General features: G+C 40.0%; 2 protein-coding genes across 3 annotated transcripts in view; both read left to right on the plus strand.

The window, feature by feature from the left end:
- Positions 1-8,287: 8,287 nt before the first annotated feature.
- LOC135480127 (band 7 protein AGAP004871-like) lies at positions 8,288-15,199 on the plus strand. The gene is made up of 7 exons (XM_064759889.1): positions 8,288-8,364; positions 8,972-9,044; positions 10,628-10,710; positions 11,792-11,995; positions 12,638-12,693; positions 13,927-14,005; positions 14,925-15,199. Exons 1-7 carry the CDS (start codon positions 8,359-8,361, stop codon positions 15,111-15,113), a joined length of 690 nt encoding a protein of 229 aa, XP_064615959.1. The 5' UTR covers positions 8,288-8,358; the 3' UTR covers positions 15,114-15,199.
- A 7,948-nt stretch (positions 15,200-23,147) lies between these two features.
- LOC135480148 (mechanosensory protein 2-like) overlaps positions 23,148-26,966 on the plus strand; it is a 36,286-nt gene continuing 32,467 nt past the window's right edge. The window contains exon 1 of one of the 2 annotated variants that reach the window (XM_064759911.1): positions 23,148-23,499. In XM_064759911.1, coding sequence (XP_064615981.1) covers positions 23,415-23,499 — 85 coding nt within the window. In that variant the 5' untranslated portion in view covers positions 23,148-23,414. Of the gene's footprint in view, positions 23,500-23,634; positions 23,763-26,966 lie in introns of those variants that run through there. The other variant, XM_064759912.1, reaches the window with a different exon arrangement.

Raw genomic sequence — 26,966 nt, forward strand, 5'->3', positions numbered from 1 at the left:
TGATGATGAGCTATTGATGAAAAACCTGGCTAATGATTCAGTGTGAGAGGGAAAGAGATTATAGTAAACATTAGTGTATCCATTTTCTTTTGTCATGGAACTAGAGCAGCCCTGAAAGTCAACCAGATTCTCAGGGAGCGCAGATGACCTCCGACGAATTAGAAGTTAGAATCTAGTTTCTCGACAATAATTTGTCCGTCGTTAAATTGTAGACGCATTGTTGTGTGCGTGCGTGTGTGTGTGTGCGTGTGTGTGTGTGTGCGTGTGTTTGTGTGTTGTAATGGGAAAGGGGTGTTAAAAGAACTAAATTACTTTGGCAGGCAGAACGAAGTGTATGTATTAATATTTGGCCTCAGAAGATTTATTTATTTATCATTGACTTATGTTTGATTATGGTTAAACGCCGTACTTAAACGCCGTAGTAATCCCGTTACACGACGGCTGCCGTTTTTATAGATAGAAGTGCTCGGAATAACCAGCGTACAAATTCACATATGCGGGACAGATTTTCTCCCGCAGGGCGAGAATTATATTTATGTCTTCTCAATTAGGACATCATTTAATTATCTAAAACGGGCTTCACGTAAGACTGTACATTCCCCTGCCAGAGCTTCTGGCACTGACCTAATAGCCACCAAGACTTTGAGAAGAATGGGGGTATGGGAGCATCGAGGATTCTCCGCCTCAGTTTGGGACTGGGCTAACACTACATGTGTTCCTGCTACATGCATATTCAGCGTACATATGTGAGCCCAAATGACGACCCTGATGTGGCCGTTTGCGTCGTCTAACGTTCATCGAAGATCACTAGCACTGATTAGCATCCCACCAATAAGATGTGCGTATTTATAAGTCAAATATAGGAAAAGTTCGACAGTATCTTGCCAAAGGTCGGTGGTGTTTGCCGAGCAAAAACTGTTATCGTGTAAGTAAAAAATCGTCTTGGGGATAGCGTTCTGTATCAATCGAATTAATACATATTTCCGTGTATCGCTAGATTACATTTAAATGACTGAAGTTGTTAGTGTGGAATCAGGGCCCCACTAGCACTTCCGTTTCGAATTACGAATGTAATTCTGTGTATTTTAGGGTGTAAAGTCTTTTTTCGCTGGCAGCCTGTCATTTCTGGTGTTCAGATGCATGCTTGGTATCAGAATGATGCAAATTGTATCAGCTTTGGGCAGGTATGAGTTTTAATGATGAAAGTTTGAAATTCTGGGTGAGGGGACAAAAGGGGAGAGGTGGAGGTGAGGCTGCGAGTGACGTCCCCTTTGCGTTGCTAGGCACCCCTCCCAGCTGCCGGCATGGGAAGGTCCAGATGTTGATGGTCAACCTATGTCAAGATTTTTATGGCTGCTTTCTCACAGTATGCACCAAAGCTTATTGGCCACGGAATGTTTAGGATTGAGCAACAGCGCTAAACATTAACATTGTCAATTGTGGAAAATTAATGGGGGTCTGAGGCCACATGCACGATGTATCATAATCACTAAACAGGAGCCCAAGACTGGGCCCCACAATTAGTGTCTGTGGAATCGTCCCAAGATGACCTCAGTCTAAGTCGATAGCCCGGAACACATTGATTTCTCCTCAGCTATATTTGCACAGGGATATCGAAGTAATGTATGGTTTGGTCGGTAATATTACTAGGGGAGTATCTTATATTGTTTACTCACGTTTCGTCTGAAGATAGAAAGGGATCGGCTGTCTGCCAAGCGGATGTACTTGGGAAGAGATTGCTCATGCTGAGATTGGCGATACTGATGGCGTTTCTAGTCTTTAACTGTACACCATGCTGCTAAGACATAGACTTGTAAATAACGAAGTACATGAGGCGCGAGACTCTCGCGTGAAATCCGCGCATAATTCATTAAAAAAAGACACAGGGAAGGGAGACAAAGAAACATGAAAAGATAGATGCACCCATGGAAAGATCATACTTCGTCTCAGAACCCGTCTCAGGATACGTGGTACGTGAAAGTATGATCAGTCGGTTTATCTTTTTGCTTGTTATGTAATACAGATTTAAAGGCGCACGATAATATATGTGATAGGGTTTGCATGGTCGACTACTTTATGTTTCTTGAAGCATAAAGGGCTGCTGTGGTTTACGTGACAGGTAACAATATTTACCACGTTCGTGATAAGTTAATTTTCGTTTCCTTGGGCTGTAAGGGCTTTAACGTCACCTGAAGTAACAACAATCCACGTATTCCATCCCTGGAATGGTTTTCCCTAAGAGAGGAACAATGGCCCCGTAATCTGTCACAGTAAACGACAACAATTACTAGAGCAGTTCTTGGTCTGTCCCTTTGTGCTGTGTTCAAATCGAGGAAATACCTAAGACTGCCAATTTTAGCCCGTGGCAGGAACTGACTCTGCGTTGAACCCGGAACTAAGGTTTTGAAGACAGACACATTTATCACTGGGTTATTGTAGTCTTGTTGACAAACGTAAGACTAACAGATGCATTAAATATACAAGACAGTTAATACTGATTATGAGGGAGCTACCCCAAGCCTTTCAATGTATTTATTATTTATTTGATTAGTGTGTAACATGGTACTCTATAATCTCTCACTTATCTGGATGACGGTGGTCAAACTTCTTCCATGCCTTGGGATACGTAAAATTGGAAAACGTCTTAAGTTGGACAATGTATCTGTGGAAAATTTTATTTCTAGATTAAATCCACCCGTGTGAATGTTGTACTATCACAATGAAAATGGTTACAAAAGTTATTGTCAAAAGATTTGTTTAAATTTCATGTTTTATTTTTACAAAATGGCCAAAGTCTATATTGTTGCCACCGAATAATTCTTTGAGAATTAGGAGATGATCTGTGATAGGTATTAGGATCGGGATTAAGGTGTTAGGCTTAGCACTCTGCCCAGATTTCTCCCACCATAATGCAGGTGCCGTCGAATAAGTGAAATATTCTTGAATACGGCGTGAAACACCAATAAAATAAAACAAATAAATAATTAGGCGATGGCGTTTATTTAATAGCAATGTTAAGATGTGTTATCTCTGGCTGGTTTATGTCATATAGTTTCTGAGATCGTGAATTTTGGCATGAGGTATTATGTGGTATCTGTGTAATGTCATGAATAGTGAGGTAAACTGACAAGAGGCCGGATTTCACCGGTTTCGTGTGACCATTTGCCAGCTAACACGTTGACGTCGCTGCTGAGGTTTTACTCTGTGCCCTAGTCATTTACAAGTATATTGTGTGGTTACACAAAGCTTTCCTGCATCGATTTCCCTGACAGCCTTTATTAAATAAAGCAATTAAGTTAAGGAAAAGACAAACCGTAACTCCGCCCGGCGGTGACAATTGTTCTGAGCGATTCCATGTCCGCGGGCATTTCTCCGGCATCCTATATTAAAATTCGCACCCAGTTTGCATCCCTGGGTTACCAGTCAAGGAACTTGGGGCCAGGCTAACTTAATTTTGTGAATCCAATAAACGCCCTGGAAAAGTGTGTACAAATGTGCAATTGGAAAGAGAGCCATTTTCAACTCTGTATGGGTCGCTTGCTTATGTGGCCCTTATGTTATGTATGGCGACTGAGTAATCAGTTGGACACCCTGCTCCAGCGTTATGATTTAATTAACAGTGTGTGTATTTCGTACTTCATGCAACGTATTTCATGCAAATCGTGTTTGTCATGCCCCATCAGGAGTTAGGCATACGTAGCGTGCGGAACACGTTCCCTCCGGATGGAAACTGTTCCATAGTTATGCCTGGCAAACCTCTACAAGTTTTAATTATCTCCAATTTCAATTTGACTGGGCACCAATTCTTTATTGCAAGACGAAACTAAACGTGGTGAACAAACGTCCGTATCATTCGTCCCATGACAGACCCAGTGGCGCCTATAAAACTTACAGGTTGTTTGTGTTATGTTTCATCGTCCCAGAATATGGGAATTCTCTTGATACATTGTGCATACAATATGACGTACGTTATAAAACTTCTTATTACACAGAGTAAGAGCTACTTATTTCGGTCATATGGTGCCTCCTACGTCAATAAGCTGACAGACACGTATTCATCGTACTGCTTAACCCAGTTACAACGACGTTTAAGTTTATGTAGAACCTTAAAGCGAAGCGTGGCCCATCGATTGAAGCAAATGGACCGCACGAGGTACGAGTTCATTTACGGTTTTTGACAAGGAATTGCTAGATGTCCCCACTCCCTTTGTTCCTGAGGCCTTGTGGCAATAAGATGATAATCCACAACATCCAAGGGCTGTTTTTTTTTTTCGCTGAAAAATGTGTGTTTACCACGAATTTGGCGTACACATCCGTTTTTTTTTTTTTGTTGATTTACGCTGTACTCAGAAATATTTCACCTATTCGACGGTGACCAGCATTGTGGTCAGAGGAAACCGGCCAGAGCCCGGCTGAAAACATCCACAGTTGCTGGAAGATCTTCCCACGTATAACAGGAGAGGAAACCAGCATGGGCTACTCTTGAACTCACTTAGGCCACTGTGTACATGTATAAGGGAAATATTCTTGACTGTGGCGATCGACACCAATCGACGGAATGAAAAAAAAAAACAGATAAATTAATAAACATGTATGTGTATAAAAATAATATATAACTTGTCACTGAGGCCAGTCTTCCGGCTAAAACCGAAGCGCACGCTATGAACTCTTGCCCAGAGTAGTGCGCTCTGTTCTGAAAATCGTGTTTGGTATCAGCCAATAGAATAATCCGTCATTATGGGTGGCTAGGTGAAGCCTGGGTCCAGCGACATGTATGAGGCAATATCCGCAATGCATAACACATTACGGAGTTACTCTGCTCAAATTTGCCCTGCCATTATACAAATCGCTATAAAATGCCATGATATGAAACAAAGCCAGATGATAAACAAGGTCGACTGGGCTTAATGGTATATGCATTTATACTAATAATGTTGTATTAGCTCATCACTTATCTCTACTCCTCATAAAAGGAAATTAATCGAACGTGTATGTAGATTCATGTACGGTCAGAAAACGACTGTACTGAAACTGCTACTGCAAAATTTGCTATTAAAATCGTCACGGACGCGATTTTGTTTGCCAGCTAAGCAGTATTGATATTAACAAAAAATCACCTAAGTGGAGTAACACTGCAAACATTATTTAACAGTATAACCAGTTACAATCGTGTAAGAAAGTAACCCATTCAGACAAGGCATAAATTTGGGACAATTTTTTGGGAAATTTAGCATACTCAAAAAACACACTGGATCAAATACCGGAACAGGCAAACAAAGATATTACATAATAATTCAGGATGTCAACAGAATCAATCATGAATTGAACAATTTCCTGTTTGGAAAAGTGTTGTGTTAACATTTTTTCGGATTTAACCTTTAATACCAATGTACCTGGGATACATTACCGTTCCAGTTTTATATACGGCCTATCACCGTCACTATAATAGTTATCATATCCAGCCAGGGTTCCTCCCACCATAATTCTTTTCGCGGTCGTATCGGTGAAATATTTTTTAAGTACGGCTCAAAACACCAGTCAAATGAAATAAATAAATAAATAAATAATTAGGTCAAGGGATGGCGGTTATTCAATAACAAATTTAAGTTGTGTTAACTCTCTCTGGTTTGTGTCATATAGTTTTTGATATAATGAATTTGGCATGAGGTATTATGTGATATTTCTGCAATGTCATGCATCGTGAGGTAAACTGACAAGAGGCCGGATTTCACCGAGAACGGCGTAAAACACCAATCAAATAAATAAATAAATAAATAAATAAATATATTATCATATATACCAGTTATCCTATATACATGTATCTGGTGCGTGCTATCGGAGCACAATGATCTTAACTAATGCCACCGCTGCACTTGAGTTCAAGTCCTGCACATGCCGGCTCCCTCTCCGGTTGTATTGTGAGATCTTCCAGCAACCTGCGGATTGTTGTTGGCTCTCCGCGGACTCCGCTCGCCATCCACCCACCACTTATTATCTCGGTATCGCTATCCCACCAACTTCACTCGACATCTTCCAACCAATTATTATCTCAGTATCACTATCCCATTTTGCTGAACAGCAAATCTACACTCTTCATAGTTTTAGTATGACAGTTTTCCCCCCCATAATATTTTGTGTGGGTATTTGTTATTTGTTTTTTTATCAGCAGTTGTTTTGTTCAGCTGTATCGTGTTTTCGATGAATTCGATGATGCATATACACCTGATGATAAGTAGCGTTAATGAACGAACAAGTTCCTACTGTACTGTTCTAAAAACAAATGTGCGTAAACAATTAAACTATGTAGCAACCTTGTACGTGTCGATTGGCAATTAACGAATTTCGGATGAGTGTACTTGGTGTTCATGAATATCGTGCTTAATATTCCTCTCATGGGTTTGTTCATTATTAAGAAGTTAAAATTACGTTTGCTTGCTTGTTTCGTTAGCTTGAAATGAGTTATCACAAAAAAGAAAACTTAAAAAAAAAATACACCAAATTGGGAGAGAAGACAATATTTTCTCACGTAGACGAAATTCTGTGAGGTACAAGGGCAAGTTATTTCATCCTTTATTTTGCACCATATTAGCATGTACATCTGCATTGTGTATTCAGCATGATATAGCTTATTGCTATGAAAGAATTTTATCTTGAAATTTTGTGTAAATGGAATATTTCAACATGTAAACTGATGGAATTTCTAGCAAACGTTCAGTGATTACTGTATATAATTTGTTGGGTTGTGTAAATGTTTACAGTAAACATTCCACATTTATAAGATGAACTAAGGCATTTTCTCTTGAAATAGTAATAATTTACAATAACAGTCAGTACATACGTACATGTTCAAGTATAAGTAAATACATAAATTAATGTACCTGAGATGCAGTTTGCGCTTACACAGTCCTTCACAGGAGGCAAGTTTTAATATTATCACATTATCAAAGCTGTATGAAAAGCGTCCACTTATCATAAATAAGCGTTATCTATAGCTTTACACAGGTGATTATGACCGGGGACACACGGGCGTCTATTACCAGCTTACTTTCTTGTATGTCTTCATACATTCAAATTTTTGTTGTTTTAAGCGTTTTCCACTTACATATAGGCAAAATAGATATATGGAGTACCCAGTGTCTTAGTTTTATGTAAATCTTTTGTCAGTGGTATACGTCTGCATGTACTTATTAGGAAAAACAAATCGTTTGTCGTAAATGTCTGGATTGCGGTCTCAGCGAAGGCAGCGGGGGCATAATGACCGTTAGATTTATCAATGGTCGGAGAACCTGGAACCTGCCAACTCACTTGACTAATAACCCCAGCCTAATATACAACAGTTGGATTCTAACACTCGACCTCATTGCCCAAGAATATTTGGCGCCTGCTGACTAGTAATGGGGATAGACCCCGGCGAGATCTGCAAGCTGTAAATGCATGAAACGATTTGTGCACTCGATGCTTACGTAACTTCATATGCTGTCCCATCCCAATAGTTCGCTCCACTGAGTCCCGACTGAGTATGTTGAGACTGCAAGCCTAACATTTAACATGGCCATCTTGTTTCCAGTCAAGACTAAAGTTATATACCCATCAGGTCCAAACTTTAATTCCATAATCCTGATTAGCAAAATCCTTAATCTATAAAACCAATTACAAGCCTTTCTTATTATCACTGATTTTTATGCAGCATGCTAAAACAAGGGTATCTTTTGTTTAAGTAAAAATAAGCCAACCTGTATAATTTTGACAGTTTGGAAGTTACTAGTGCCAAAATCTGAGGAAATCCTGCAACATGACAACCAAAACAGCAGCAGCCGAGAAATACAGCAATATAACCGGCTAGGCGCATTGATCATATATGAAGCTACACAGAAACCCTGTGTCATTTTAGGTGGACACACGAGATGCACGTTTTAAACTTAAATTTGTGCAAAGAGCGTAGCAAATGTCACCTTTCTGACTGTTCCTGGGGCATTGGTGACACTAAATGGTAGACGAAGAAAGCAGTTTAACGTTCGGTGAGCACAGCCTTTTTCCCTTCACCAATGGTGTGTGCATGCACATATCTACACTTTGGAGAAAAGTACCTTAGTAACTTGTAAAACGCTGGTGGTTAATCCAAGACGCTTCAATTTCCTCTACACATAAAACTGTTCGTCATCGTATACATGAAAAAAAATTAATGTGCTTTTAACGAAAAATGTAATCAACAGCACTAATTAATTTATGTTATTTTGGCTTTCAGATCCCGAGACGGTGGAGACTGAAGGGGGCGGTGCCACGCTATGTGTATACCTTCTCTGGGCACTCTCTGTCGTTATCGTGGCCTTGACATTCCCCTTCTCCTTGTGCCTGTGCATGAAGGTAACGTCGCAATGCTTTTCTGCGTCTTCGTTGTAGATGGTAACTTTTATCTGTGTCTCTGAACTACGATTAAAACTCTCAATTGTGAAATATGTCTAAAAATCGTCCATAAATTAGAGGGACTATTTCGAGATTTGAAATATACTTCAGAAATTTTTTTCTTGCTTTTATTTATTTATGGGTTTTTCTGACATGACTATTTTAATTTACCATAAAACTTAAAAATCAGTTTGTACCATGCTGAATTCTGTGAATATTGAATGAGGATCATTTTTTAAGAACTTTTATCTTGAATCCCGTTACAGGCATCTGAGGCTGAGGCTTAATTACAAAACTTAATAATTTTACACCTAAAATGATACTAGTCCACACTTCATGTCATAGTGATATATAAGCCGAAAGCATGGCGTCAGTAAAACTTATCGGCCATGTGAAACCGCAGGTTCGAACCCCGATCTCGTTGGTTCAGGTGTGGCTTAATGTTAGGAGCTCTCCTTTTTTAGTGTTATTTACTCTGGGCGGTCCAGTTTCCTCCACTCACCTATACAGAAACAAATAAATAAGGGTTCTCATTCGTATCGTTTGACGCTCTCTCTTTTCTCTCCAGGTTGTTCAAGAGTACGAGAGGGCCGTCATTTTCCGCTTGGGCAGACTCACTTCCAGTGGACCACGAGGCCCAGGTAAGATGATCTTCTACGTTCTAAATTTAATCATTCGTGGAGTTATGTGTGTCCAATTATAATCTCTGAAACTCTGAGTTTTTGAGTGACATCGCCATTCGCTGAGGAAAGAAGGATAAAATATGTGAAGAGTTCTACAAACAGTTAACGTTTCGTTCCTGCATGGCATTTACATCCCGCATAGACCCTTACTACATTGCGTATGTCATCCATAACTTCCTTACATTATTTTGACGGTGGTGGAGGGGGGCAAGCTTTTGTATTGTTAAAAGAACCCCGTTCCCCGTTGCAGTCGAACGCTATCGTACATGTCAGATTAACACCTTTAAATGTTGTGTCCTGCACATTCGTAACGTATTTTACATTATCAGTATTAAATTATCGTAAAACTAATATGCAAACAATCATTAAGCAGTACAGCATTTGATGATGTTTTACAGCGTGACGCAATTTTATAGTATACAACTTTGTTGTACCATTTCAATAGGAGAAAATGTTGTCAATATTTACATTTGCCTCTGAAAGTGTGTGGGAATGTATAAGCCTGGAAACATCGCATTGACCAATAACACATTGTGTTATATTTACGCTATTCCCTGTGTTATCATAGCTTCTTCCACTTTTAATATGTTTAATGAAGAACCAGGTTAAGCAAATTAGTCTTTTCCGTTCCCTTTGAAAAGCAAATCGACTGCAAATATTTACCTCGTTGGGGGCAAATGGTTAAAGGGAAAAACCTCTAAAGATCAAAGTAGTCATCACTGAATACACCATTTAAAAATATGCATAAATACACTTTCATTTATTTTTTTAGATTTTTGTGAAGTGAGTTAAAGATGTTCAAACATTTGAATTCTAAGGTGGGTTTTATGGACCATACTATCAGAGTTTAAGAACTCTGGCAACACGGGGAGTTTTTCCAGTTTTAATCATGTCACTGGATGTTGGAATAACTCGTTTTTACCTACATGTAAAGGATTACTGAAATAATGCTTCCAAAAATGTCTTCCTTATGGTGAACATCAGAATAAAAGGTGATGTGACATCAGTTCCTGATACCGTCAATATGGCTCATAAAACCCACTGTAGTATTCATATATTTGAATGCCTTCAAATCTGAATATATAAACGAAAGTATTTTTACGCATAATTTTCAGTTGTCTATATGATAAACCTTTCTTCATATTTTAGCTTCCTTTTACTTTAAGGTGCTAGGCTCTTGCACAGGCGCCTACCCTTGTAGCCTGTATTCTAGCTGTTGTACACACGTCGTTGTTGTACGGTGCAGTAATGCTACACTAAGGAAGACATTCAACAACAAGGGGAGGCGCTTGTGATTCTTGCCACATTCGGGCTCTTCACAAATGAGACCGAATGCCTCTCTTGCTGCTGCATGAAATACGGTTTGTCAGTTACCTGTCAAGAGTGGTGGCTTACACCTGATACTCAAAACCTGACTGCCTTCATTTAGGTGAAAACTTTTTGAGACCTTCTGCAGACACCAATCAAATGATCAATCGACCAAACGAGTAATCAGCCACTAAACCGATTAATTGCATGATTTGTCTCATGTTGTTCATCAGGTTTGTTTTTCATCGTGCCCTTCATCGACTCTTGCACCAAGGTTGACCTTCGCACTGTCTCCTTTGACGTTCCTCCACAAGAGGTAAGCAATCAAATGAGCATCAATACTGCTTTTGTCCCATTTTTTGTCCCACGTTCACGTAACCACCATTTTGATGTAATTCCTACAGTAATGGCCGCCATGGAAGATACGTGCACTTAGCGCTAAGCGCGTTTTGAGAAACAAACCCAAGGACGTTTCCACAAAGACGTTTGTGAGCAAAGTCAAAAATTAAAACCTTTTCACAATGCTCAGTTTTTGGTACTGGATGCTGAAATGTACACACTTTTGTTTTGAGATAAGATCGATAAGATCCACAACATTTTAATCATCCCTAAAAATAAGCTTTAAGACTACATTGTAAATTTTCACTTAAGTCAGAAATGGCTTTTTTGGAATCGGCCCCAGTTACAGAAAGCGGCCGTTATCTTTATGCAGCCATCATGATACCCTGTAATAGTTTGGTGCTCGTTGTGATACGAAATTTTTGCAAAATGGGATTATTTAGTAAAAAGAGGAGGAAACAACAGACCCACGTGCCAAGTAATTAATTAGAACATATATTGACGCATATATCAGTATGTTATATTACAAAGCAGGTGATATAATATAATGAATCTGACGTTGGCTCAGTGGTAACAAACACAAGTATAGGTCATATAGCTCACGACTAACGGGTCGATCCCAATCCTTGGCAGACGGTGTTTGCATTTTTACCGGTAGTACCGTTGACAGTGCGATGTGGAAGTCTCTACGGCACTAATGGGAAGGCAGTATATTGTCTGAAACTTAATATTTTCCCCGTTTTTGCCGTTATATCCTAAGTTCTCCAGCTAGAAATCTGAAACATTCCATTACGCAAGCTATACGACAGTGTGAATGAACCCATGGACCATCCGCAGTTTGCTGAAAGACCTTCCCACGTACGGCCAGAGAAGAACCCAGCATGAGTTAGACTTGAACTCAACCCCACCGCATTGGTAAGCGGCTTCTGGGCCATTACACTGGACTAGCGCGCTAACCAAATGAGCCACAGAGGCCCACAGTTTCAAGTTATTAAGACCATTACTAAGATGTGGCGCTATGTAGTACACTACGAGGAAACACCGTTTTTATCTCCTAGGTGCTGACTAAAGACTCGGTGACGGTGGCTGTGGACGCTGTGGTGTATTATAGAATCGTGGATCCCATCATCTCTATCACCAACGTCATCAATGTCAACCGAGCCTCTCAGCTTCTTTCCCAGACCACGCTACGGAACATCCTTGGTACCAGAACCCTGTCAGAGATCTTATCGGAACGAGAGACCATCAGCTGCTCAATGCAGGTACGGTCTCCACAACCTCGATGTTATCTCGTTGGGGACCATCACGTCGGTAGAGGCATCTGTTTTGATTGGCTACTGCAATGGTTTCACACCAGTGTCCAGTTGTCCGTAGGGTAAACACTTTTTGACACAACCTAATAAACCAATGAGAGACGTAGATATTTTTAAGCCGGGTTTGCTTCCGCCTCAGTAAAAGATGATTTTTGCATTTGTTAAAGTGTATGAGTATTTGAGTGAATTGCTATATTTAATACCTGAGACCGTATATCTGAATAATCACACATAAGGTGTTATAGGAGGCGCCCAATCCTGATATCACATATACATGTCCTTGGCGCAATGCATGAGGAATAAGTTAATTAGAGGCACTCTGCTTGCTTAGGACATGTTTATGGGATATAAGTAGACTGTATATTCTACACGAGGCAGATAATAGACCCCCTGAGCCTATGCATAGCCGTGAAATAGGTAAATAACTCATTTTATTATATTATGGTCAGAATTCGCAGTACGAAATAAGTACATTGTATACTGTTAAGTCGCCAATTATTGCACTTTTAATAGCTTCATTAGACCGATGATTTCTGTACAAGTTGATCAGTATTAACACCTGTATATGCTAACTGTTTGTTCTGATTCAAGGAAAATCTGGACAATGCCACTGATCAGTGGGGTGTGAAAATTGAAAGAGTTGAAGTGTAAGTATTCAAATACAGGTAGCACTGATATGGAAAATGTAAGGTTTCCAGCGAGTAAGGAATTTGGAGGTATAGGTGATGCAGACTGTACAGAAAATGGCGGTACCATTATTAAATAACCTGTATAGTAATAATGTGTATACAGGACTGGAGTGGAACATTGTTAGGTTTTAGGTGTAATGGAGGTTTAAGTAATCCCATGTGTGAAGTGGTGAACTATGTCCAGTGTAAAACAAATTGAAGATAAGTAAATCCCCTGGTGTATGGAGATAGAGGAACTGCGTCATACCCAACGTTTAGACTTGCTGGTAGTGTGGTAAGTATTCCATGTAAAACTAGTGGACTTCTCGATATCAGAAGATATAGAGATAGTTAAGATGTGCATATTATTATTCCAACGTTTATCCTGACCTGTGGAGGTAGCTGAGGTGTGAGTATTCCGGTGTGTAGGGAAAGTGAAGACCTGGACATTCCAGGATGTAAAATTCCGGAGATGTGTGCATCCGAGGGTGTAGCGATAATAGGGGGAGGGGGTGTCGTTCAGATTGTTAAAGCACTGACTCATTGGGACGATCAGACCAACGGCCGCGTGTTAGTCTCGTTGCTTTAAGTGTGGTTTTAATTTAAGAGGTTTGTCAGGTAGATGGGCAGTATACTCAGGGTGCTCTGTTTACCTCCACCCATAAACCTGATGACCCTCATGTAAGTGAAACATACTTGAATAATGTTTTAAACAAAGATGAATTAAGTAAAAACAATTATGCGAATGAAGTGCAATATTGCAGCCTTATCGTTGCCCCAAGTGTATAGACAAATGCTATGCTTATATTTTTGCTTCAAAATAAAGGTGTGACTTGATGTTGTTTGAGTACTTCAACGTGTTCAGTCATATAAGCATAAATACTTCAAAGTGCAGTTTACGTAATCCTGGTCCGAGAGACGATGGACTCTTGAGTATTTTACTGTGTAGATACAACACTCTATGTTCAAGTACCACAGGTTGTATTGTGGATCTATTCATGTTCTCAAGTACATTAAGTACTGAACGTTTACGGTACATTTTAAAGGGATAGTAGAAGCAAACCTGTACTGTCCCTGCATACAGACATCTAAAAGCATCAATTCCTGTCCGTTATATCGTTGAAGTACAACTGTTGAAATTACAGTGTTGTTTCTAAATTCCAAACACTTTTATATACTAATATCACTGTCTAAATTCGTATGTTCATGCAGGAAAGATGTTCGTCTACCCTTTGAGTTACAACGAGCCATGGCAGCGGAAGCGGAAGCCTCCAGAGATGCGCGAGCAAAGGTAAACTAAACGTAATTTATTTTTACGCTTTATTTATTCTGTGAGAAATAAACAAGAATACTACTAGGGTAATGTCACTGTTATTAGGCAATGAACAGTAGATATTTGACAATAATTACATTTGGGATAAAACATGTTTTACAGTATAAAACAAGCACGAATTAAGATCCGGAGAAAGTATCCAGTGTACTGTGTACAGAATGATTATTAAAAATTCCTTGCAAAATGGGGGCATTTTGAGAAAAAAAGAACCTTAGAACAGATGTTACTGTTGTAAGACAAGTTTGACAACCTGAGCTCCCAATATATTTAGATTATTATTACATGTTTAACTAAACTTTGAATGACTACTGAGCTAGAGGTAAAGATTTTGGCCAGGTACAGATTGAAACATGGATTCATGGATCCCTTGAATGTAAGAATAAAGGATATTCGGTAGACTGAATGGCATAGACTATGCTGGTGTGCGGTAGTTTTAAAATCCAAAATCATTAAATAAATAGTGATATAATCACACAAAGGAATCTGTGGTGTAATTAAAGTGTGTGGCTGGTTGATGGGAATGAGTTTAACCAATGTTGCCAAGCGTGATATTAAAAAAACACACATGAATTACAACAAGTACAATCCCCCATGTCCTTAGGCCATATAATACCCTCAGAAATTAATTATATGACATCATAGTTTTCAGCTTTTTAGATATTTCATGTCTGAAACAATTTATAAAAAAGAATTCACACAGGTTTGTAATTACGCAACTGTCACTCATCGATGTTATAATCATCGTTGTAACCATTAACATCATCATTATAAGCATTCATTAACATCACCATCACCGGCAAATCCATGGCCATGCTCATCAAAACATCACCATAAATGTCAGATTCACGACCTAAATGTTGTTCGATTCATTCACTAGGTGCTGGCAGCAGAAGGCGAACACAAAGCATCACGTGCTCTCAAGGAAGCGGCTGACGTCATTTCCGAGTCTCAACTAGCTTTGCAGCTCCGTTATCTCCAGACGCTGACTGCTATCTCTGCGGAGAAAAACTCTACAATCATTTTCCCATTGCCCATTGATTTTGTTCAGAGCTTTATGAGGCGGTAAAACGGTGATAGTATTTGAGGTTTCTGGCGGTGCACAGTCCACAGTACATGTATGTAGCAGCCAGAGAGTTGGGGAAAAGGAATGTCTAGGCATGGCGTGTTTCTGAGATCAGTGCATGCATGAATGGTGTCCTGACTGTCGCATGGCTCTAATGCCTTATAGCCGTGACAGGATTGGCCTGTATTAGACAATGGGCGGACCCGCTTACGGCGATAAAGACAATGTGCCATTTTTTTTGTATACACTGAATCAGTGAGTTTCAGAAGGCAGAAAAGATGGCCGGTGTTTTCGTTCTACTTTGTCCGAAAGCAAGCCAGATGCCGACCATTTAGGATGCGCGCCATTCTAAATTACCCAGTCTGAAAAGCATTATGGAGTGGCAAATCAATGGCATTTATGTCACTTTTTTGGCTTGTCGAATGTGCAATTCTGGGTAGTACATTAGCAAATAAACAAGATTGGACATCAAAGCGAAGAATTAACCGACCATTGTATATTTGTTTGGAACAGTTCCATCATGCATCTGATTTCCACGCGCTCTCTATTAGAAAAATGTCATGTAAATCTGAATTGAAACCATGCCTTAGCTAATGTACACGCAAAACTGGCGGTTTTAAAACTTGTATTTCAGAGAAATCTGATATTACGTAATAAACGTGTGTCGTGAACTTGATAATCTCATACATTTGTTAGATTGTACAATGTATTTAGTATTAACGCCGGCTCCCGCTCCTGCAAACTCTTTCTGAAACACTGTGTGCATTCAGTACAGTATCATGCCGATATAATGTCGTCTATCAGTCATTTGCTTTATGCGGACAATTACCATAATCGCAATTTACTGTATGTTCACCTTAAATACTACATCATTTATTTTATCTTGACATAACTTGTGTATGTATGCCCAGTTTTATATCGATTATTGGTTCCCATGGTATTATGTGTAGTTTGTTAGGGTTCTTTACTTATTTATGTTTACAAATTAATAATGTCCAGACTGGTTCTGCGTTTTGATATTTGTACAGTTTAAAAGCATCCTTGTGGTTACATGTAACGTGCTAGTACAGCATAATAACCCAAACGCCTCTCACCAATGCGATCGCTCTGTATTCATGTCACTTTCCTCTCCAGTGGAACGTGGGAAGGTCTACCAGCAGCATGCGGGTGGTCGTGGGTTTTTTACATATGGCCATGCCGAATTTCCTCCCACCATAATTCTGGCCGCCATCGTTTAAGTGACATGTTCTTAAGTACGGCGTGAATCTCCAACCAAATAAATAAATAAATATTGCTATAACATTTCAGCATTACTCCCGTAACCGAACAGAGGGTATGAACGCAGGGATTGTGAGGAACTTGAAATTGGTATCTGTGAAATAATCAGACTGCGTCTATTGTTAGGTATCATACGTGTTCACTATTTTGTCTTTACGTGCTGACTGACTCAAAGGAATTTCAGCCGTATTAATTTTCTTGTTGGTTCATAACTGAACGACTTTTATGTCATTGCACTATAGGATTAAATTAATAACGGGATGTGTGTTTACCAGCTAATTAATAATATGTGGTAAGATTTAATAAATGTGATTGATTTATCAAATTAAGACTTGGTAACTTTGTTTAAAGGGACTTTTTCTTAGGAGGCAAAAACGTCACAAAATGAGATAAAACTTCATAACCCGATCTCAAATATCGTCTTACATCTAGAGTAATGATTCACAGCTTCATTTAATACTGTAGCCTGGTACTTACCTAAATAAAAAAAAAACATGAGACATCCTCTCGGGGGTCTGAGAACGACCTTCCATTGATCAAAGAATAAGTTCAATATTCTTTGATTCAGAATATTTCACTTACTGACAGCGGCCAGGATTTAGGTCGGGGTAAAACCGGGCAGAACCTGTGAGAAGACAATTCTATTTATAGACAAACGTGCCGCGACGCACACTTGATGCAATGTGACAAGAAAATGGCAGAACATGGAAATAGTCATACACGTTACAGCGCATGCGCCACTCTCTGCGTTCGCGTTACATCACTGCTACCACCGGCAAATTTTGTGATGAGGCAGGAAGTGATGTCAGAAAGCACTAAAAGTCTGCCCCAGTCGTTGGTTATACTTATACAACATACACTTGTATTCTCCTCATCCAAAGTATTCACAAGATCATTCTAGCCAACATGTGAAACATATTTGTATATGAATGTTCATTAAATATTTCCTCGCTAGAATACCAGTGGTGAGACTAAGCCTATGACAAGCCTATATGTGTTGCACAGGTCCCTAAGGTCAAACTTGTCTAGTGGTGGTAATAATTTCAAGCGCACACAGAGAGCAGTACATGCGCTGTAAGGAGTATGGGAAAGGAGTAGTGTGGCGAAAAAGACCAGTGCGAGCCCTTCCTAGTAAACCATGTAGATAAAGGATCCGACTTTCACCTGTACCCAGGGCACTCAGGTGACATCCAAGCTTAGGGTTCAACAACAAAAAGAAATATTTTTCTCTTATAACTTGTCTGTGTCGTGTTGTGTTAACATTGTCCCAGTGGCCAGTCACACTGGATTGAGTACAGGAGAATGAAGTGTCATATTAGTCAGAAGGAAATTTATTTATTTATGTATTTCTAATATTAATCAGTTTTAAAAGTGAGTGACTGCTTAGGGTTTAACGTCACACTTAAACATTTTTTAGTCATAAGACGACGAAGAAATCTTTAATGTGCCTCCTTGTTGCAGGACGGATTTCCACCGCTCTTCTATCTAGTGCTGCTTCAATGAGACGCCTTACCGAAGGCAAATAATCCGCTCCGCCCTGGCCTTTATACTGCTACGGCTAAACCAGTCATTTCACTATGCCCTTCAAGCCAAGCGAAGAAGTTACAACTTCCTCTTTTAAGGTCTTAGGTGTGGATAGGTGCCCAACCCAGGATTCACCCTGGGTCCATCGCCTCATCAATTTTAATAGAAAACACACCAACAATGAGAGCACACAGACAGTGCAAGAATCCAAGCGAGGAGGGCAAACCGTGCAGAAACACAATAGAACAGATGCCCGTCAGCAGCCCAGCTTTCACATTTAGTTGTCACCATAACGTACCAGAAAGTACACTGGGCACTACGGAGAACACAGTGCCTGTTCTCAGGTACATAAAACACTTGAGTTTGAATGAACTCGTCATAATTAAGCGAAAGACCTCCGACTACGTGACGGACCTTTGGTAATTTACTAACAAACTTAACCACTGTTTTTTTACTGGAAGAACAATTGTTGTCGACAGTCCTGCTGAAGGTGACCTATGGTTGAAAGTATCCAACTTGCAACGGGAACAAGGAATAGTCGTTAGACAACGCGAAAAAAACAATCAAACAAACAAACAAACAAACAAAACAAAAAATAAATAAACGATATGCAATAATCGGATACTGTCCACAAATAAGGGAGTTAATCCGTGCTATTTGACTATTAAATAAAAAACATGAGTTTCCTCCCTTGAAACGAGATTGTACGAAGACAAGAAATGAAAGAAAAAAGCTGAATAGCACAAATCCTATATGTACGTGTGAAACTGTAAACAGTTTAACAGAACCAAATGCAGGCTGAATTACTAGCTACGTAGCCTACGGTGTATGTTTGTAAAATAAAATTCTTATTTTGGCAATATACAGCGATATGATAACGATTGAGGGCACCAACCTCAAGACAAATCGTCAAACATTTATCAGTGTACTTTTTTCCTAAAGATGAGTCAGTGAGTGAGTGCTTGGGGTTTAACGTCGTACTCAACAATTTTTCAGTCATATGACGACGAAGGAATCATTAGGGTGCATGCACGTGTAATGTGCCTCCTTGTTGCAGGACGGATTTCCACCGCTCTTTTATTTAGTGCTGCATCACTGAGACGACTTACCGAAGGCAAGTAAGCCGCCCCGCCCGAGCCATTATACTGATACGGGTCAACCAGTCGTTGCACTATCCCCTTCATGCTGAACGCCAAGCGAGGAAGTTACAACTTCCTCTTTTAAAGTCTTAGGTGTGACTCGACCAAGGATTGATCCTGGATCTACCGGTCCCGAAGCGGATGCACCAACTGTGCTATCCGGGCCGGTCCCTAAAGATGAGAGTTGTCATTCTCTAGAGCATGCGCTGTATGGAAAAGTGCGTGACTATTGGAAGAAAAAGTAGGCTTATAATTTCTACGATGCTTCACAGATCAACAAGGAGGCTTTGTAAATATTGGAAGGTAACGTGGTGCAGACATGGTTACGAATAAACACAATTGACCGGACTAGGAATTAGAGTATGCATAATTCCGTTGTCAGTAAAGAGCGATGCTTCACAGATCGACAACGAGGCTTTGTAAATATTGGAAGGAAAGGTGGTGCAGACATGGTTACGAATAAACACAATTGACCGGACTAGGAATTAGAGTATGCAAAATTCCGTTGTCAGTAAAGAGCGATTTTGGTCACGTGCATTAATAGAGTGACAAACAACAGGTTAAACTAGTTAAAAGTGAAATTGTACAAACAGCAAGCAAAGAAGACAAAAACACATACAAATTTATAAATCGTGTATACAAGCGACAGACCGAAAAGAATGATTCAAATATTGATTAATCCGTGGTCATGTTTATGGGCGGAAGAATAATAAGTGACCCTTTGTTAGGTACCTGGCACCTATAATGACTTAAAACCTTAGTAAAATTGGTCAAAGGCCTGGCAGTTGGTGACCGGGTAGCACATGATAACAAGTACATGCGAGGGCGGTTACTTAAATCGATGCCATGAAAACAGTTCCCCTGGACGTGTCCAGAGATATTAAACTGACCAAACTCAAATAAATGACCTTTTCCTGTTTTCACCGACAGACACAGGGGGTCCGAGATGACAAACGGTCTGCCACCCCATTTGAAACTGAAGGCCGCCCGGAGAACATTTCCGGATGTCCGCGCAACCGGGCGAGCGCAAACTTGAGTAGCAAGGAAGAAATTCCGAGCACGACAAAGGTGTGTAATTGCTGTAAGTTAAACGTTTTCACCTGAAGGAAATCTGGTAGTTAGTTATACATAAACTTCTACATTCCTTTACTACATGATATCAGAGCCGAATAAAACACCATTCAGTTAGTGCCTTGCTGACGTCAAGGGTTGCATGAATAATGTTTAATCAATGAGGCGTCTGTCTGATAAGAAACAAAGGTTTGGAATAGGTGAATAAACCTATCCCAAAAATGCATCAGTGTGCCTATAACCAAGGTACAAACTGTTTACTTTTACACCGCGTACGCAACACATCAGGCGAAAACTATACGTTCTATGTTCCCTGAGAACCAATCTCCTTTTCATCGAATGTTAGGGCGTCTAGTCGGTCTCTTGCGGGTTCATATCTCAGGTTACCTTTCCTTTTATGTAACTGTAGTTTTAAACCAAACGATCTTTTAAAAAGTTTATCAAGCCCTAAGGTTGAGGTAGTGATGGGTGAAGCATTGAAATATCTCGAAGTCGCCCACTGTCGTTCACAGGCCTAGCTCACAAATGTCGAATGTGCCATTAAGAGGGAACGTGAAGAATTTAAAGATATGGCATCGTTGTTTATGGTTCATAACTGAAACCATATAGCATTTTTTAACATCTCAACCCACGATGCAACACCACAGCGTTTTGATAATTTATTGGACCCATTTTTGATACGCTTTCCAAATTTGGGGTTCTTCGTTGAATATCTTCTTATAATTTTTCACTGGTTTTATTAAGACTCTATTCAAGAAATAGTGCAGATAAATGGTTAAGTTCTATCTTGAACCATTACTTGCTTGATGGATAGATTCCTGTTGAATGCCATTCATAACAATGACTCACATATACAACGGCTCTCATTTCCAAGATAGTAGGAAAGTGTGGTGTTCGCAATAAACTACTAATCTATGCCTATTGGCACACATCCTGGTGCCAATGTTGCCTGTGAGTGTTTTATTTTGTATATCCTTAGAACAGGAGCCGTGATAGGGGGTACATATGGGAGCTATACACGAGTGTATAAGGGAGTTATACACCGCCTATTAACAAGTTCAAATCATACCTTTGAAACTAGGATTCTGTGCCATGTGATATGTACTTTCGCACAAAACAGACACGCACCTCTCCAGCCTCTTAGGCTTTGAAATTTAGATATTACCCTATAGCCTGGGTGAAATCAAGGTATTCACGCGCCTCCTAATGTTAGATATTTACTAATTTATATTCTACCATGTCTTTGTACCAATGGGTACTTAAGATTGATCTACTTGTGTGATAAGAAAATATTAAGGAGAAGCGGACAAATGTCTTTCTAGTTCTGAATGGGTGCAATTTAAATTGATCGCTCCGAATCCCTGGTTTTTCGTAGACTGCTAGTCGACATAAAAAGTGTTACATGGATCATTGCTACACACAACTTACGAAGCCAAACTGTTTTCTACTAAAAACGCTTCCTTTCAAGAAACTGAGGTTATTTCTCATGCTCATGCATTTCCCCACGACTGTCCCACGAAACTGGACCAGCACCCAAAGCAAACAATAACGTCATTAAGTAATTTGTAACCGATTTGCCACCTTTTGCATTGTGAGGTTTTGAGATTTACATTCGTCAAAGATGTGATCCTGCCAACCTGCAACCGGTGAAGCTTGAAAACAACGATATATCTCTGTATGCCTCATTTCACGGGTTATTGGATAGAAAAACAACTGGTAGAGCTCGAAACATATGGAGCCTGGTCACGTGACAATTTAAACGGAACATTACGGATACAGGTGTCCATTAATTTAGTGTCCCGAAAACCATTTGCACTTTTGTGCGAGACAAGGTTCAGGTTAAGCTTATTTATACTCTTTCTTCTTCAAGCTATTGGTTGAATGTCTTGCTAAAATTAAATGCGCAAAATGGCGGCGGTGGGGTTTATGAGTGGAGGAAACTGGGATGCCTAGAACAGACTACGGTCGACAAGGTATCTGACTTAAAACACAGCTGGAGCTGGATTCGAACTCGCTACCTTATGGATCTAGGTCCTAGTTAACATTTAAGTTGCAGTGGGAACGATTAAGCTTCAATTCTCTAAGGGGCTAATAGTTATTAGTAAATGGGGTTCTTGAGGTGAGTTCAGTCTCGCCACCAGGCAACGAACGTTCGAGATTCCCTTGCTGCCATTGTTCTCTTGACATGCCGGATCTTGTAGTGGTAGTATACGGACATCAGGTAATTCTTAAAGTTATCACCAATGCCTTGTTAGAAGCGTCCAATATCATGCAACGCAATAACGCCTGAAAATCCCTTCTGATAAGTGTACACTTTAATTAATTGATTAATGTTTAGTTTATATTTCCACCAACACCGGTATGTATTGTTGCAATGAAGATATAAACGGTGGGCAATGTCTCTCAGACGTTAGCGCGGTGGGTTTCAGTCGTTCAGATGTTTTACAGATGGCTGCTACTTCTTGACTGCTATGACCACCGACGGAGCTCGAACAGCTTGTTATGGAAACTAAAATCGACAAGAACAAGAGAATTGCATAATTAAGGCGATCTCTCAATGGCACGATGTGTGAATTAGTAGTTATTAGAACACTCACGTGGAAAAAGAAAAAGCTTTTTAAGAATATATTTTCTTATATGGACAAAGAAGACATTTCGTTCCATGAATCGTCGTCATATGACTGAAAAATTGTTGAGTACGACGTTAAACCCCAATCACTCACTCACTCGTTCCATGAAAGGAAAAGCTTATGAAAAATGCTTTGGGATTGGTGGTTTTAAATAATAAAGCTCTGTAGGGTAAAGAGTTTTTTTTACCGCATGTGGATAGGGTGGTCTATAAAAAGTGCCGTATGTCGCAACTCCATGTTGTACTATTTCAATGTATAACCTGGTTGTATGTTTTGTTTAGTTTTATTAGGCGAGCGTTTTCGCCGTTATGGTAACGACCTTTGACCCCCCAAACTGTCAGAAGGCGTAGTAGAGCAACAAAACATTTTCAGTCCGCAGACAAGTGTCCAAAAAGTGTGAGGTGCCGTGCGAGAAAGACGTTTTTACTGGTGTTAACAGTCCATTACCACAACTCCCGAACTGTATTCTGCTTATGTATACGGTGTTTAAACAGTGCAAACACGACTGCCAGCGCTCACGTGCATAGTTTGTTAGTGTAGCATACTCTGTCCCTGTGCTGTACACCAGCTAAGAACTGCCTGCTCGGAGGCCGAGCTCAAGGCTGGTTGATTCTCCGCTACACTGAGCACGGGCCTCGCCGAATACGAGCGGCAAGCGGTTCATGTCGAAGAACCGAGTGTCAGACGGCGAGCCGAACGGCACGGGAGGATCTTCCTCAGCAAACATGGACGCGGATGGAAAACGAGGTAAGAGCTAAGATGGGCTTGGTTTGGACCATTTTGGGGAGAGACTGGGTCTATAGCTTAATACCGTCTTCAGCGTAATAAAAGCATTCGTGACCGATCTATTTCCGAATATAAGCGCTGATATTGACGCAGTGAAAGCCGTCGAGCTGTGTATTAAGAGCGGGCTGGGCTTTCGGTCGATGAGAAGTGTACGGCAATGTGGTTGCTCTAGTGATCATCATTCTGCCCCGTTATGGCAGGCAGGGAGACTCGAGTATCCTACAGTAAGCGAAATGTCACTCATCTCCAATCTCCTCTTTTCATGTTGTTTATTTTTTGTTATTCTTTTGTTATATTTTTAAATGATGCATGCTTCTTTTGCGTCTTGATGTCGGTGTCTTGTGTGGGGAATTCAGATGAGCGCCAAGCGTGATGCTATATGTATATACAATAGGCGGCGTCTCGTTGGGTACTTCCTTAAATTATCTGAGTCCGTTTAGCTATGGACCCAAGCATGCTAGTATCAGTTCTGTGTAGACTACCGTGGACGGTATTTCTGGCTACTGTACAGGTTACCTAGTGCATGTAAGCCTACATCTATGCGTAGCATAAGATATGTTGTATTTACCTATACGTATGTATGCGTTTTACTTGTATGTACATACGCCATACGGAAATTTGTATGGGCTGTACCACACTAACGATTATTATAGCGATCCAAAATGGCGAGTGTTTGTAGGCAATATTTGACAATTTTTTTTAAAGCAAATACCCCACGATTGTATTAATATGACTTATTCCTTTTCAAGTTATATTTCCACACAACAGACAGCACATTTTTAATATTTGCTAATTTATTTGATTATTGTGTTAAGCCGTACGCAAGGCATTGTGGTGGGGGAAACCAGGCAGTGCTCGTAGGATCTTTAATAGGTTTAATATATATGTACTAGAAAATCCCAAACGAAGATCGACAGTTCCCTTCCTGTTTAAATAAGTTTTGGTGGGAATAATATACCTTATCAGTCATATAATGAATAGGTTTAAATGAGCGACGTGGAATCATTACGCCGCGGAACTATTTAGAATGGTTCCTCCAGGTAGTGGGACACACTCAGTCGACTCCTAATTCAGTCTGTCCTCGAGCTTACACCAGGTGGTGCTCAGACCAGATGCCGTACCGATAATAACGGAGATTTCCCCTTGAAGGCATGTCAGGTCAAATTCGCACTGGCCTCCTGTGGCATCTAAGCCTGAAATATCAATCAGACACTCGATCGATTTACGCTACAGTAATGCATGCATATCGATGTTAACATATCAGATTTCATTACAGAATCAGTGACACCCGTGTCCCCAACATTATGCCCACGGGGACCCTATAGAACACCAATGCGATAGATCTTATACGCCGCAGGTATATCTGCTACAGTTACACAAACCAACACAGCCATGGTTTCTATGCTCGTCCGGCCGTTTCACTACTTCCGTAGGACTAATATATTATTCATTATCAGGCTTGTCAGGGAGATGAGCGCGTAAATAAGAACGAGTATCTGGGCATAAGTTAAGCTCCCTCCACTGCCACCTGCCTTAATGACATTACCTGACCAACAGGGTACAGGTGTATCGATTGATCTGTGTTTGTCCTGTACTGTTGATGGGCAGGTGTAACAACTTGTATGATTACCGTACTATTAGATTGTACGTATACATATACTTGTACATATAGCTTTATCTGTTAATTAGGTGTACACGACGATGTTCGCTTAGCATTTCTTAGGTATAGTTAAAAATAGTTCCTAAAAACTGGTCTCACCGACACTTTAAAATGTCTAAAAGCATGCAAAATAAATGGCTGTGATTTATGACGATGAAAAGGACTGTAAATCCTTTACAAAAAAACCCCATCTAATATATCTAAATCTCCAAGATCTAGATCTATTAATGTTACGACACAAATCAAGTTCTTGTCTTATGTTTACAATAGACATATACTATCGAACAAAAACAAACCAAAAACATTTGCCGTTTTACCACACCTTGTGGATGGAGGTCTATAACTACACAAATGGCTGTAAATTTAGTCAGAAGAGAGCTGTCCATCTGTAGCTCAAACCGCCAGCAACATTTTCTTAGACCAAAATAGAGCATTTGTTATTACAATGTGCTCCCGTGTTCGGGTCACCACCCAAGATATACGACAGAAGTAGTATACCCTGACCTATGGCTACCTGCCTCCCTGTGTGTACAATAACGGGTATAAGTTGAACGGCAACAAAATAAAATTTTACTATCATATTAATCAGTTAATATAGTTGAAATATTGCAGTTTAGATCAATTACATTTTGCACAGTTTGAATCAACCCAATGATAATATAAGTGGACTGTTCCCTAATTCGAATGTGTGGGCAACGCCACTTTGATTATCTACGAGTGCATGCAGTAGATACGTCCCTGTCCAGTTATGGATGGGAATAGCTGCTTCCATGTCATCCCAGCATCTGTGGTTACATATCATGACTTTAGTTTGTTGGGATTATTAACATTAGCTTTTACTTATACACGAAATACGCAAGTACGATTTCAGCTGTCACTTTGGGAGCTGGAGTTGGTATAATGCTTGATAGCTTCTGTTAGTCGATGGGCACATGTGCGGGTTTAGAATCTGCCTCGGGCAGTGAATTTTTGTAAGTTTACTCTGCTCTTGCTGCCTCTGGGGCCTCGTTTACAATAAGCTGTTAACGACAGTCGTACGGCCGTTTGCAATGTCTAACGTACGTTGAAGACTACTTGTCTTTCACAGATATGGTGTGCATATCTGTAATGTGTACTTGTGGGAAAGTTATCAGTAACTTGCCAAAGATCAGTGGTTTACCCACTCCGCTTTCAGGATTATGCTACGTGGGATAAGTTCTTGATTGTCGACGACGGCGCCACCATTTTGTGATGTCAAATCCGTCACGTTTTATTCAAACAGACTTATTGAGTTGAGTATACCTGTTCTCATATGAATACAACTCTATGCAGAAACTATTAAGGAGTAATCCTCACCAGGCCCGATCTTTTTCTTTCACTAAACAGTATATTGATGACGTGCTAGCAAAGGCTATAAAAGATATTTACCCATCTTCGCTAGATATAAAGGAAACCACAGACTCACAAGATGGTACATCCTATCTGGACCTATATTTGTAGAAAGACCAAAGCGGTTTCCTCTTTGGCAGATTTTACGACGAGAAGGATAGTTTCAATTTTTACATTGTAAGTTATCCTAACTGGGATAGCAATATACCGAAGGGTCCTGCATAAGGCGTGTACATATCTCGCCTTATAGCATTTGGCACATCCTGGGTGTTGTGCGACGATTTCAATCAACGTCACAAATTATGACTGCAAAAACTAGTGTGACAGGTTTATTCCATTAAAAACCTTCAATCTAAGTTTGTTAAGTTTTACAATGAGTATAATTCTCTTGTAAGTAAAT

This window comes from Liolophura sinensis, chromosome 13 (genome assembly GCF_032854445.1).
Source record: "Liolophura sinensis isolate JHLJ2023 chromosome 13, CUHK_Ljap_v2, whole genome shotgun sequence".
In the NCBI taxonomy this organism is placed as follows: Eukaryota; Metazoa; Mollusca; class Polyplacophora; order Chitonida; family Chitonidae; genus Liolophura; species Liolophura sinensis.

What these genes read in the sequence shown, in the direction of transcription:
- LOC135480127 (XM_064759889.1), top strand. An exon ending in TTGACGTTCCTCCACAAGAG is followed by an intron (nt 10,711 to 11,791) that starts GTAAGCAATCAA and finishes TTTATCTCCTAG; the next exon opens with GTGCTGACTAAAGACTCGGT. An exon ending in CCATCAGCTGCTCAATGCAG is followed by an intron (nt 11,996 to 12,637) that starts GTACGGTCTCCA and finishes TTCTGATTCAAG; the next exon opens with GAAAATCTGGACAATGCCAC.